Raw genomic sequence first — 14,935 nt, forward strand, 5'->3', positions numbered from 1 at the left:
TACAAATAGGATAACAGAGAGATCGTAATTCGATACCAACTGACCCCCACCTTGTCGCAAACAGTTGCTAGAACCCAAAGCTTTTTGGAGTGTAATGGGGTACGGCAGGCTCAGAGAATCCACCTAAGTAAAGAGAGACAAGGTGGGTGAGGTGATACCTTTCACTGGACTACTGCTGGTGAGAGAGACAAGCTTTCGAGCTATACAGAGTTCTTCAAAAGAAGAATGAATATGTAACTCAACTGATCTGCTGCTTGTGTCCTGTCTACTGGCTTCATGATAAAATACATTTTTACTTTTTTTGCTTTTGGGAGCACTACAGTGCTAAGGGATTGTCAGCTGGATTCCTTGCTTCTTTGTGTATCGACACAACTGTTGATGATGATTAAAAAAAGATTAGGAGCCATATGTAGTCATCTTTCAGAACAGAACCTCTTTATGTTTAAAAGACCTAAAAATGGACAAATACATCTACCTCGATATAACGCTGTCCTTGGGAGCCAAAAAAAGCTTACTGTATTATATTGAACTTGCTTTGACCCACCAAGTGCGCAGCCCCCCCCCCCCCCTCCCCGGAGCACTGCTTTACCACATTATATCCAAATTTGTGTTATATTGGGTTGCGTTATATCGAGGTAGCGGTGTATTTTAAAGGGTTACTTTTAACTGTGCACATTTGTAGACAATTTTTAGTAGTTTCATTTTAAAAAGTAGTGCAACAATGTGCTGAGTAGTATTTATTACTTGCCCGTGATGATGAACTGAGTGTTATTTGTGTGAACAGTGACCTGCTAGTCAGTATTGTGCATGGGAATATGTATATAAAATCAGGTTTAAATTCCTATATTGCTAGTAATTTTCCCCAGATTTGTAAGGTTTCCAGTTTTTTCCCCAATGACCACATTTTCATGTTAGCTCAGATAGCCTTAACACATGCATTCCTCAAATATTTACCCATGCTAGGTTGTGTGTAAAATGTGGAGAAGGGTCTGTGTAATGTGAAATGTCTTTGTGGAAGTCAAAACTTTGCTTGGTGGATGTTGTTATTCAGGAAGGTGAAATGCCAATTAATGAACTACTTAGCCTTTATGGCTATGATGGTACAGTCCCACTCCCAGAAGACGAAGATGACGAAGATGAGGAGGAAGAGGAGGAAGAGGAAGGAGAAGATGATGAAGATGTTGATAATGATGACAACAGTGGGTGTAGTGGAGAAAACAAAGTAAGTGACTGTATGTATTGGAAAAAAATTCCCATTCAGTTGTCTAGTACTATGTTCTGAAATTCTGAACTAGTTTGCATGCTCCTTCTAGTTCAGTCACTAATAGCTCATAAAAGCCCTTCATGGAGATACAAGATGCCAAACCACAGTAGAACATAAATACAGCCACCCTGGGTCAGACCAGTGGTCCATCTATCCCAGTATCCTGTCTTCTGACAGTGGCCAATGCCAAGTGCTTCAGAAGGAATGCAGATCATAGAATATTATTAGAGTTGGAAGGGACCTCAGGAGGTCATCTAGTCCAACCCCCTGCTCAAAGCAGGACCAGTCTCCACACAGATTTTTGCCCCAGATCCCTAAATGGCCCCCTCAAGGATTGAACGCATAACCCTGGGTTTAGCAGGCCAATGCTCAAACCACTGAGCTATCCCTCAGGCAATCACTGATTTGATCCATCCTCTGTCATCCACTCCCAGCTTCTGGCAGGCAGAGGCTAGGGACACCCAGAGCATGGAGTTGCATCCCTGACCATCTTGGCTAATAGCCATTGATAGACCTATCTTCCATGAACTTATCTAGTTCTTTTCTGAACTCCATTATTGTTTTGGCCTTCACAACATCCCTTGACAATGAGTTTCACAGGTTGACTGTGCATTGTGAGAAGTAGTACTTCCTTATGTGTGTTTTAAGCCTACTGCCTATTCATTTCATTGGGTGATCCCCAGTTCTTGTATTATATGAATGAGTAAATAACACTTTCTCCACACTAGTCACAATTTTATAGATCTTTATTATATCCCCTCTAGTCGTCTCTTTTCCAAGTTGAAAAGCCCCAGTCGTTTTTATCTTTTCTCCTACTGAAGCTGTTCCATGCTCTTAATCATTTTTGTTGCCCTTCTCTGTACCTATTTCAGTTCTAATATATCTTTTTTTGAGATGGGGTGATCAGAACTGCATATAGTATTCAGAGTATGAGCATAGCATAGATTTATATAGTGGTATTTTGATATTTTCTGTTTTATTATCTGTTCTTTTCCTAATGGTTCCTAATGTTAGCTTTTTTGACAGCCGCTGCACATTGAGCAGATGTTTTCAGAGAGCTGTCCACAGTGAGTCCAAGATCGTTGAGTGGTGACAGCTAATTTTTTAGACTCCATGATTTTGTATGTATAGTTCAAATTGTTTTCCAATTTTCATTATTTTGCATTTATCAGCATTTTGAATTTATCTGACATTTTGTTGCCTAGTCACTCAGTTTTGTGAGATCCCTTTGTAACTCTTCGCAGTCTGTTTTCAACTTAACTATCTTGAGTAATTTTATATTGTCTGGAAATTTTGCCACCTCACTGTTTACCCCTTTTTCTAGACCATTTAAGAAAATGTTGAAAATCACTGGTCACAGGACAGATCCCTGGGGGATCCCACTATTTACCTCTCTCCATTCTGAAAATTGACCATTGATTACTACCCTTTTTTTCTATCTTCTAACCAGTTTCTGATCCATGAGAGGATCTTCCCACTTATTCCAAGCACTTACTTTGCTAAAGAGCATTTGGTGAGGGACCGTGTCAAAAGCTTTCTGAAAGTCCAAGTACATCTCTCCCTTATCCACATTTATTAGGTGACCAATTCTAGTAGATTGATGAGGCATGATTTCCCTTTACAAAAGCCATGTTGACTCTTCCCCAACAAATCATGTTAATCTAGGTGTCTGATAATTCTGTGTTTTACTGTAGTTTCAACCAATTTGCCTGGTATTGAAGTTAGGCTTACCAGCCTGAAATTGCCAGGATTGCCTTAGGAGGCTTTTTTAAAAAACAGATGCTGCATTAACTATCCTCCAGTCATCTGGTACAGAAACTGAAACAGAAATAGTTTGCACTATGTTGGGAGACAAATCTATTATGATTACTGCACTCTTAAACACTGCAGAATTGATTTCAAAAGGTCTCCAAATAGAAGTGTAAAAGAAGCAACAAATGGTACAGCCAATGGATGTGTGTGTAAGAGGTCCACATGGCCCAAACCTGAGTTGGTTTTATCAGAGGGCTGAAGTAGGTGTTGTTCCCCTCATCCCTCTTGCTTTGTATCCAGTTATATTTGGTTAAGGATCAACTACCAATGAGCTTTGGCCCTTTTACACATGTTGAACCATAACTGTTGTCTGCTAAGTTGCTTGCCGTTTCATCTAATACCTAGTCCCTGTGAGATCCAGCATAAACTCGTCTAGTTGGCCCAGCGGTCTGACCCAGTCCAGCAATTTCTGTTCTCCTATAAAAGGCACTTTTACTTGAACTTTGCTCACTTGTTCAGGTGTAAGCTCTAAACATCTACTAATCCCATAAAGACTTGGTGTATTTCGTCTGTATAGCTTCAATTCTGGATGCTATAGAGACATATTATAAATTGCATATATTGTAGCGTTATACACAACAAGATCATAGTCTGCTTTAAACAGAGGCGGCTCTAGGGATTTTGCCTCCCCAAGCACGGCAGGCAGGCTGCCTTTGGCAGCTTGCCTGCAGAGGGTCCACTGATCCCACAGCTTTGGTGGACCTCACGCTTGGCGTGCTGGGGCCTGGAACTGCCCCTGGCTTTAAAGCATAGTGTCTTACTCTTCTGAAAACAAAGTATTTTATATACTTGAGCCTATCACTATGGATGTGATAATTCAATAGTTATTTAATTGATGAGGGGTGGTACTGAAATAAAGAGTCATCCCATGATGGTTGCAGATTGCCTGAACTTTTTAAATTAACCATTTTAAATGACTTTTGACTGACATTAAAGACTGACAGTGATTGTTCCTGTATAATAAATAATTAAAAATAAATGATTGCTCAAATATTTTATGAGAATATACCATTATAATCATGGCCTCTTTAAAATGCAATCCTATGAACTCTTAAGATAAACAAGCATCTTTTATTTTAGCAGGCATTTTTCTGCTTGTAGGTCTCCAGACCCTGCCTTTAACTATAGTTGTAATTATTCTGGTTTTGATTTCTTCTGTACTGTCATGACATAATTATAACTTGGCCGTTGTTGGTAGACTTTTAAAACATATATAATCTTACAGTATTACAGTAGTAATATAAAATCCTTTGTATAGTTATACCAAAAGGATCAAGGGACATTAGGAAGCTTAGTATGGATTGGAAAAGGAAATATTGTCCTTAATATAAATAATGTACTGTTTATTATAGTACTCAGAACTGAGGATCTATCTTACCCATTTTATAGAAATGGACACTAAAATAGACAGATTAAGTGACTCACAAGGTTGCACGATAGGTGTACAGGGTAATGAAATATAAATGATGGCCATGGTCACCTGTGCCTTTGAGGTTATTTATCCTTCTTGCTGTTTTGAAAGAGAAACCAACTTGGTATGATTTATGGATTCTATTAAGATCATGTGAAAGCAAATATAATTTAAATCAACATATCACTGGCTAAATTAATATAGTTTTCCTAAACAAACAGGATGGAACAATACAATGATTAAATCTAAGGCTACAGTTGAGGTTGAATTGATTAATCAAGATATTAACAACATGAAATGAGATGTACAGTTGATCAAATCACCACAGTCAATCATATCAGGAGGTCAATAAAATACATGATGAATCTTTGGTCTACTGTTGATTGCTTTGGTCTAATTTCAGCTCTTGGGTTTAGTATGTGGATGAGGTGTTGGTGTCCTGTGATACACAACAGGTCAAACTAGTTGATCTGGTGGTCCCTTCTGGCCATCAACTCTGACTCTAACCTTACACATACTAACCCCATACAGTCAAGGAGGCATAGTTTTTCTCAGCTTTTGAACTATGATTACACTCCTTCAAAGTATCGTTAATTGAATGATGTACTCTTAAAGAGTTAAGGAAATTAGTAAGGGAAGTGGATTGGACAGAGGAACTTGTGGATTTAAATGCGGAGGAGGCCTGGAATTACTTTAAGTCGCAGCTTCAGAAACTGTCGGAAGACTGCATCCCAAGAAAGGGGGGAAAAAACCATGGCCAGGAGTTGTAGGCCAAGCTGGATGAGCAAGCATCTCAGAGAGGGGATTAGGAAAAAGCAGAAAGCTTACAGGGAGTGGAAGAAAGGCGGGATTAGCAGGGGAAGCTACCTTAGTGAGGTCAGAACATGGAGTATATTGGGAGGACATTTTTGCAACACCTTGATGGATTGTAAAAGGTAGATCGGTGCCAAACCAAACCTGATCTCCTTCTTTGAGAAGGTGGACGGATTACTTAGAACAGGAATGCGGTAGATTTAAGTTACCTCGACTTCAGTAAGGGCCGTTGACACGGTTCCGCATGGGGGAATGTTTTAGTGAAATTGAAAGAGATGGGGATGAATACGAAAGTTGTAAGGGGATAAGAACTGGTTAAAGGGGAGACCCACTGGGTCATTACGAAGGTGTGAACGTCAGGCTGGACAGGATGTTACTATGCAGTCCCTCAGGATCGGTTTTGGGAACCGATCTTATTTAAACCTTGTTATTAACTGACCTTGGCACAAAGGAGCGGGAATGTGCTAAGTAAAGTTTGCGGATTGACCACACACACTGCGGGGTATTGCTAACAACGGAGAAGGACCGGGATACTATACAGAGAATCTGGACACCCCTTGTAAACGGAGTAATAGTAAAGGGATGAAATATAATAGTGAAAAGTGCAAGGTCATCTGCACTTAGGGATTAATAATAAGAATTTTAGATATAACATTGGGCGACGCATCCAGTTGGAGGCACGGAGGAGAAGGACCTGGTATTGTTGATAGCACAGGATGACATGACCGCCAATGCGATATGGCCGTAAAAAAGCAAATGCGGTTTAGGGTGCCATCAGCGCGAGGTATTCCAGCAAGAATAAGGAGAGTTAGTACTGTTATAGAAGGCGCTGGGAGACCCACCCTGGACATATGTGTGCAGTTCTCGTGTCCCATGGTTTTATAGAAGGATAGATCAAATGGAACAGGTTCAGAGCGGGCTCTAGATGATGCCAGAGAAATGGAAAACTGCCTTATGAAAGGAGACCATAAGAAGCTTGGCTTGTTTAGCCTGGCAAAAGAAGGCAGCGGGGCGATATGCTTGCTCTATATAATATATCAGGGGGTTAACAGTTAGGCGAGAGAGGAATTATTTACAGCTTAAGTACTAATTGTAGGCACAAGGACAGAAATGGTACAAACTGGATATTAGGAAATTTAAACTGAAAGTTAGATAAGGGTTTATACCATTAGGGAGTGAACGTTCTGGAACAGCCTCCGAGGCGAAAGTGGGGGCAAAGACTATTTGCTTTAAGACTAAGTTCATAAGTAAATGGAGGGGATGAATATGGGATAGTTTAATATGGGCAATTGATCTTGGATTATCCAGGAGTATGAGTCTGTGGCAAGGTCTGTTGAGGGGATGTTGGATGGGATGGAACTGAGTTGACTGCAGAGAATCTTTCCTGGGTGCTGGCTGTGAGTCTTGCCCACAGATCTCAGGGTTTAGCTGATCGCATATCTTGGGGTCGGAAGGAATTTTTCTCCAGGGCGATTGGCAAGGCCCTGGAGGTTTTCGCCTTCCCTGCAGCGTGGGGCATGGGTCGCTTGCTGGTGGATTTCTCTGCAGCTTGAGGTCTTCAACCACAATTTTGAGGACTTCAATAACTCATCATGAGATGGAAAACTGCTTATGAAAGGAGACCAAAGAGCTTGGCTTGTTTAGCCTGGCCAAAAGAAGGCAGCGGGGCGATATGCTTGCTCTAATATAAATATATCAAGGGGGATTAACGTTAGGGGAGGGAGAGGAATTATTTAAGCTTAGTACTAATTGTAGGCACAAGGACAAATGGTACACAAACTGGATATTAGGAAGTTTAAACTGAAATTAGATAAGGTTTCCTAACCATTAGGGAGTGAACGTTCTGGAACAGCCTCCGAGGGAAGTAGTGGGGGCAAAAGACTTATTTGGCTTTAAGAACTAAGCTTCGATAGTAGTAATGGAGGGGATGAATATGATGGGATAGTTTAATATGGCAATTGATCTTGGATTATCAGGAGAATAAGTCTGGTCAATGGTCTGTTGAGGGATGTTGGATGGGATGGAACTGAGTTACTGCAGAGAATCTTTCCTGGGTGCTGGCTGGTGAGTCTTGCCCACATGCCTCAGGGTTTAGCTGATCGCCATATTTGGGGTCGGGGAAGGAATTTTTCTCCAGGGCGATTGGCAGAGGGGCCCTGGAGGTTTTCGCTTCCCTGCAGCGTGGGCATGGCGTCCTGCTGCGTGATTTCTCTGCAGCTTGAGGTCTTCAAACCACAATTTTGAGGACTTCAATGGTTAGGGGTTGTTATAAAAGTGGATGGGTAGGGTTCTGTGGCCTGCTTTATGCAGGAGGTCAGACTAGATAATCATGTTGGTCCCTTCTGACCTATGAGTCTATGAGTCTATTTGCTCCCCTTTCTGGCTAATTTACCTACTTTAATAAAGTGGTGATCAGCAATTCATGATTCCCCTAGCTGGTAGAGTACTTTAATGCTGATACCTTTAAGAATGAAGGGTTACACACTGATCTGTCACCTGCTTAGAATTTGAGTTGGTATCTAATTGTGTTCTTTTTAATATGGATTTGTACATAGTGCTACTGCTTAAAAATCTACATGTTCACAAGTTAGAAAGGTTAGCCCCCTTACCACAGCAAGAAATTAGTTCTTGCACAAATTGCCAGTTCTCTAATTAAAAGGTTGCCTTTACTTTTGTCTAGACCTAAGGACATGCTAAGGACGCAGCTGTTTATGAGATCCTGTAATGTAAATCCCATTTAAGATAAAGCAAATAAAAGTTTATATACGCCAGGACCAGCTCTAGGCACCAGCAAACCAAGACCATACTTGTGGTGGCACAATTTCAGGAGCAGCAGTCTGGACTTTGCAGTGTGGCGTGTGTGTTTTTGCTTGGGGCGGCAAAAAATCTTGAGCAGGCCCTGATACACGCTAGGACACATTACAGTAGGCCGCTTGCCTTGAATGTTTGGATGAGCAAAGTATAGTGCTCTTTAACACAAACTCTTACATGTTGGGTCTCTGCTCAACATATGAGTGAAATCCTAGCAGCAATTTTTAGTTAAAAGATTAAATTATGTTGTAAAATTCTAACTATATTTCTAAAAATAGGAGTATAGCAAAAATGGCCAAAACATGGCATTTTCTTGCTTCTTAAGGAGCATCAGTGCCTTATGTCAACCTCAATTTTTTGTTATAACCTATCAAAGTTCTGACCATTTGTAAGTTTCATGCTGAATAGAGCCCCAACTCTGCAAGCTCGTGTGTGGCTGGACCTTCTGAACACTCGTCAATATTCTATTGACACTTCCATGCCTTGTATCAATGGGGCTCTTGCCCACATGTATCAGTTTACAGGTTTGGAGCCTTTGGATGAAATGTGTTGAGTACATGAGCAGCTCTTTAAAGCATGAAAGTTTGTTCTTGTGATTTAAAAGCTCCCCGGTAAAAATTGCAAAGTCTGTGCAAGTTGAATAACTCAGAGAGAGAATTTTTTTAAGATACGGATATTGTACTTAAGGAAGCAAACAAAGCCATAGAAAACAAAGGTGGAGGGTGTATCTAGTGCAACGTAGAGGGTGGGAATTTAAAAGAAATGACAATAAATTAAAAAATAAAAAGTTCCTATGGAACCATTGATTTGGCTGTATTGCATTTGGACTGTTTTTGATTTCCTGTTTATTAAACTTGCAGCTTATATTCTGCTTTATCACTGAAAGCATACAGGATGTGTATAATATGTCTGAGATGTTGCAACAAATAAGTTTGAGCAAGTTGCATTAGTGATCTTCACCAAATGCATAAATCAATCCACTAACTCATTTTTTTAACCATTCTCATGTAACTTTCTTTAATTCTAATATCTCCCACTATGATGGTTTCATTTCTGTATAGCATCTGTTCTTTTAATATTTGATCTTTTTACCATTTTTACTTAACTCAGTGATGTTAGAATTGGAGTATGCTGGTATGTTTTTCTTGTGAGGTGAAATCTAATTATTGAAGGTTTTTATGACACCTCACACCTTGAAGAGTAACTTTTTTTTGACTACATCTACATTACAAGGTAGAAGTGTGATTCCCAGCTCACATACACATGCTTAGCGCAAGTATAAATAACAGCATATCTGCAGTAGCATGGACAACAGCACATCTTATCTGGGCCAAGTACATGCCCACATGAGGTTCAAGCAGGTTTATACTTGGCATGGCTGAGCCGTGCTGCTGTGGCTATGACACTATTTTTTACTCATGCCAGCTCTCTGTATGTATATGCGAGCTGGGAATCTCATCCCTAGCTGGTAATGTAGCTGTAGCCTTCCATGTGATTAGAAATGATTATCCAGTGTTTCCTAATCCTGATATTAAAAGACCATCCAAAATTCTGGGGGAATGATTTTAAAGATAGGGGTATACTTTAAGTGCAATAGAGCTGTAAAGAACTCTGCCTTTATAATTTCAATTTTTTTAGCTTATTGCATATAACTTACTCCATCAAACATAAAAAAACCTCACTACTTAAAGGTGAAGGCAGTTTGTACCATTCAGTGTTTATCTGTAGGTTCACTGACACACTTTGAGTGCCCAGTATGAGAATGTTGTGAAAAGCTAGTGTTTCACATGAATAAGATTGTGAAATTGACCTATCCTTTGGTTCGAAGATCCGCAAGTTGCATATCCCTACAAACAGCTTAACAAAAAATTAGGTCTGTACACCCAGAATTGCTCCTAGTGAAACACAGAATTTCTCAGTAATGGAAATCCAACATATCCCCATCCCTGCTCAAAGCCTGTTTAGGTATAGGATACTTCACGTAAGTGTGACAGTACTTATTGTTGCTCGTGGTATAAAACTTTAACCCTAAATTTCCATGCTGGAAAAACTAGATACAGTGATTGTCTGGTTAGCTCATCTAAAACTTAATGTTAAACCTGACCTGCTTAAAATATTTTTTCAAAATCTATATCAATGCTGTGTAATGCATCTAAACAATCTTTGTGGCTGTCCACAGCCAGTACCTGTCATTTGCAACACTACAGCCTATACTTTGTGTACAACAGCCTCTTTTGTTTGAAATTTCTGGAAATATAAATAAAATATTATCAAAAAAGAGAGATGATTTCTAATGCAGAAGGTGTAAATGGTCTCCTGTTTGCTTTATTGTATTTAAGGAGGAGACCATAAAGGATTCATCAGGTCAGGAGGATGAGACACAATCCTCCAATGATGACCCAGCACCATCTGTTGCTTCTCAAGATCCACAGGAGATAATTCATCCACGTCGATGTAAATATTTTGATGCAAGTATGTGCTGTTTAGTACTATGCACCATCATCTAAATTGTCATAACTTTATTAAGATCTAGAATTAATGAAATTGAGTTACTAAAAAAATCTACATCTTACAGCTTAGAAGTGTTTGTCAGATCTCTTTTCTTCTCCCACTGCTGTTCTTTATTATCAGTTCGCTTAGACATAGGCTTTTTTTTGTTGTCCACTCTCCTTAGCATATGATAAAGCCTCTTTTTTTTTTTTTTTTTTTTTTTTTTTAAACACGTCATGGACTTTGTATATTTGTTTTATTAAAGGAAAAGTGTAGAATTAAATCTGGTGTACAATTTAAAAAGAAAAGCAAAACCTAAGGCTGATGGAAATGCTATCAATAACTTCTTAACATTTCAGTGGAAACGTAGTCCCCAGTCCTGCAAATAGGTCCACCTGGGCAAGCCTCTACACCTTGAAGCCCCAGTAACTTCAGTGGTCTTCCCATGTGGACCTGCTTGAAGGATCAGTATGAATACTCCCTGCAGTGTTTGTAACCTTGCATTGCTGTATTGCTCAACTGTAGTGTTTCCCCAGCTGTGGTCTGTGGAGCACTGCTGATGGTCCAAGAAGAGTTGGCTGGCTGCAGGGTGCTGGCTCACCTCCTTATTTTCAATAGCTAATTCACCCTAAAAAGACCATAGCATATTTTGTTTTCTTATATAAATATTCCAAGTAAGCAATTGCTGTAGTTGCTACATGCAGACTAAATTATAAATGAGAGAGGTGCTGGTCCACAAGACAGTATCCGTTAAGTTGTGGTCTACTCCATGAAAAACTTTGAGACCCATGTCTTGGTGAGTGAGAACTAGAAAATGAAATTGACAAGAAACAAAAGTAAAACAGTTTTTTTTGTCTAATCTCAGTAACGGAAAAATGAATAAAAATAATCAAACTAAAATAGATTTAAAAAATTATTTCAGGTTTTAATAAACTGCGGTGGAGATAGCAATACAGAGAAGGAAATTTGCTTTTAAAATATTTATCTTGACAATGTCATTTTCAATGCTACCATTTCTCTGCTCCATACTTCCACTCTTCGTTCATGTGTCTGTTTCTTAACTGTGCTTAAAATTCACTCTTGCAGGCACTTAGAACTGCTGATCTAATGTTATGTAACCCTCCCTTTAGCCCTCACTGCTATTTTAATATTACTCATCTGGGTCTCAAACCTGCATTCTCCTAATGAGTAGCATCTGGTATTACCAGCCAAGTCATTTGGACAACCACATATTTCACTGTGTGGGGTAGCCGTTTATACCAGAGGAAGGTAAAATGTATCATTCCTGGTATTTGGAGTTTACAACAAACATTATCACCTTATAGATAAAGGTTGCTTATAGTTCCATATACCCAGGGCTTTAAAATAAAGGAAATTAACATTTAAAATTCTTCACATCTGCATCACTAGTTATGTCATTAGAAATGTCATTTTCAAGTTTATTATTTGGATTGCGGTAGCACCTAGGAGCCTGTCATGAACCAGGACTTGTGCTCGACACACAATAAACAGCAGAAAAAGACAGCCGTTGCCCCAAAGAGCTTACAGTCTGAGTAACATTCTGCTTTTAATGTTTATCTAACACAAATGTCCTAGGTTAGCTTTTAGTTCCTCTGCCAGTGTTTAACAGAGCGCTGATTTGCATTTAATAAAAGGATCTATCTTTCTGCTACCTGATCCTCACGTGCTGACATTAATGTGGCTACGTTCAACACGAGGCAAATGATAGTTCCTAATACAGACTGTTATCCAACATTCCGTAGAGACACACATCCTGACTTAAGGACCCCTAAATGTTAAATTCACTATAGCAAATGCAAGTACTGAATGTCACAGGTATTAAGGAATATGCTTTCTCAGTGCATATTCTGAGCTGAGCACGCTGTGAAGTCCAGCAATTTTAAATGCCATTGCCTGAGTATGTAACAGCTGGATTTGGAGTGACCCACATGTTGTGCTCTAGTGTACAAACAGTTCAACAGAGGCTAGCAGTGGTGCCAGTGTTGCTGTAAGGATGAGAAAAGACAGTGATGGATGCAGGATCTGAAATGAAATGAGGGTGACTAGCCTAGAAGCCTGCTAGTTATGTTGAAAGTAAGGAGAATCTGGTGTTCAGTGTAATCATTGAAGACACTGGCATGCCTGCAGAAAACAGCTGTACCTGGTCAATTGGAATGTTGTCTGCCTATACAGGTAGAGTTGGATGAAGGGGAATTAAGTCTAATGGTGAGGCCCAAAAATGGATAAACTGTTCGTTTACTTGCATCTTAAAAACGTACGACCTTCTTCCTGTTTGCTGTTTTTCCAATTAACAGGATATTTAACCACTCTGGGTAAGCACATTAGCTGTTTTTTTCTTCTAAGGCACAATGGGATGCCTTTCAACTGGAAAACAGACCAAGTTGTGGTGGTCTCCTGTTTTACTCCTTGGTGAGATACCAGCTGTATGTTCATTCACAGAAAGGTGGTTGTGACGTCACAGCCAGCAGTGGCTTTGAGCAGTCTGTCTCAAGGCATACTTTACTGACATATAATGTTGGCCTGAACAGGATTTATGGTAGTACTTCCCATGTAAATAATGTCTGAAAAATTTCTTTATAGACAGTGAAATAGAAGAAGAATCTGAGGAAGATGAAGATTATATTCCTTCAGAAGACTGGAAGAAGGTAAACATTTGAGGACTTGCTGTTAAGGATATATCTTTATTAAATGTAGTGTACTGTTGGTTATTCCAACCATAAGTCAGCATTGTATCCTATCGGCAGAAGGAGACAGGAAATAAGAGTTCACTGGAATTAATTCCTGTACACAGGCTTCTTTTTGCTAATTTTCAGTTTATCCAGGAGGTGGAAAAGATCATCTGATTTAACTAAAACCACCAGCTTGTCATCTTTAGTTTGTTTTCAATAAATTATTTCATAATACTTTTGCAGGTAAAATACAAATACTGCCAAGTTAAACTTTTTAAACTTCGCTTTCTCTTTGCGGTCTATTTTCTGAAGTTCGTGGTTATTTTCACTCCCTTCAGGGACAAGGACTGCTTTGCATAGGAGTAGCCTCCGTTTTTTAGATTTCCCCCATTCTGACTTCCTTGCCTGGAGTCCAGGCTGTGCTTAGCCCAGTATGTCTGACTGGGTTTGACACCTGCAGTTCTTTTGCAGAGTTTGGTTCCTTTTTACCAGTGATCAGTCTTCTCAAACCGAAGTGTTGTTTAATCTTAGCAGTAGAAATAAAGCATAACACGAGAAGAAGGATTTTAAAACAGTCTACATGCATGTTTCTTACTTTAAGATTTACCATCGGTGTGGTGACCCAGGGAGGCCTACCTCTTCGGACGTCCCGTGAGGGGTGGAGAGGGATTTCAGTCCAAATAGCTTCTTGGCAACAGCTTCGCTGATCTCTGAACACAGTATTATAGTCTCTTTGATCTGTTGGCCCCTAGCTGTGTCTCTGTAACTTAGGCTGTAACCTAGAGGTAGGATCTTCAGTTGTAGCTCAGGCCTTGTGTTTTAACCATGCTGAAACATTTACTGAGTAGTGTATCTTGAGCTATTTGTTGTCGGATGCTCCCGGTGTGGTACTCTCCTCTGTTCAATGTTGATATCAGTTGGCTGCGTGCGTGTGTTCTTTCTGTGTGCTGCTCCGGCTCTGCACAGATAGTTGGCACAGCAGACCCTGAGAGACACCTCAATGACCACAGCCTCTAGTAAGGTACGAAGGCACGTCGGACCAGGTTTACTGTTGAAGAGAAGCAGTCTCCAGCTTTCCGTGGCATAGAAGTCAAGATGCTGCTAAGGTGCTGCTAGCTAGTACATACATGCTGCCTGACAATGGACTCATCTCAGTCAGTGGTGGGACTTTCCATTGCCCCCTAGGCTGGACCAAGACATCCACTCAGAGGTGCATTCTTTATACAGAGGTACAAACAAGTTACACATCACTCCTGACGTATTGAGGTGCAACCCCTCTTCGTAGCAAGGTACAACCCCTCTACGTAGTAAGGTGCCGCCTCTCACCTTTTACATGTTGGTTCAAACAAAACAACTCTATTCATCATATTACCTTTTTGGCCCTGTCATTGGGATGGATCAGCCTGTTCCTTGTTATCTGTGTAGAGTGTACAAGTATGCGAATGTTCTGATATCTGGTGTCCAGTGCCTTTAGATATGTCTCTTTTTGCAGCATCAGCCCTTTCCTTGCCAGCTTCTGTGAGCAGGGCCTGCCTCCGGCTCACAGCTTAACTTTGCTTTATGTTAGAAAAGTCTTGACCGTTACTTTAGTTCAGGCCTTGGGCCTCATACCAGGCCTCTGATACCAAGGTTTATATCTCGGGG

The 14,935-nt window shown here is 40.1% G+C and overlaps 1 protein-coding gene across 3 annotated transcripts in view; it reads left to right on the forward strand.

Annotated features, from left to right (window-relative positions):
- Positions 1-14,935, forward strand: part of MIER1 (MIER1 transcriptional regulator) — a 52,492-nt gene that overhangs the window by 19,234 nt on the left and 18,323 nt on the right. For 2 of the 3 annotated variants that reach the window (XM_032771902.2, XM_032771903.2), the window contains 3 exons: positions 1,052-1,222; positions 10,451-10,583; positions 13,203-13,267. In XM_032771902.2, the coding sequence (XP_032627793.1) occupies positions 1,052-1,222; positions 10,451-10,583; positions 13,203-13,267 (369 nt within the window). The remainder of the gene's footprint in view (positions 1-1,051; positions 1,223-10,450; positions 10,584-13,202; positions 13,268-14,935) is intronic. The other variant, XM_032771904.2, reaches the window with a different exon arrangement.

Source organism: Chelonoidis abingdonii, chromosome 7 (assembly GCF_003597395.2).
Source record: "Chelonoidis abingdonii isolate Lonesome George chromosome 7, CheloAbing_2.0, whole genome shotgun sequence".
Taxonomy (NCBI): domain Eukaryota; kingdom Metazoa; phylum Chordata; order Testudines; family Testudinidae; genus Chelonoidis; species Chelonoidis abingdonii.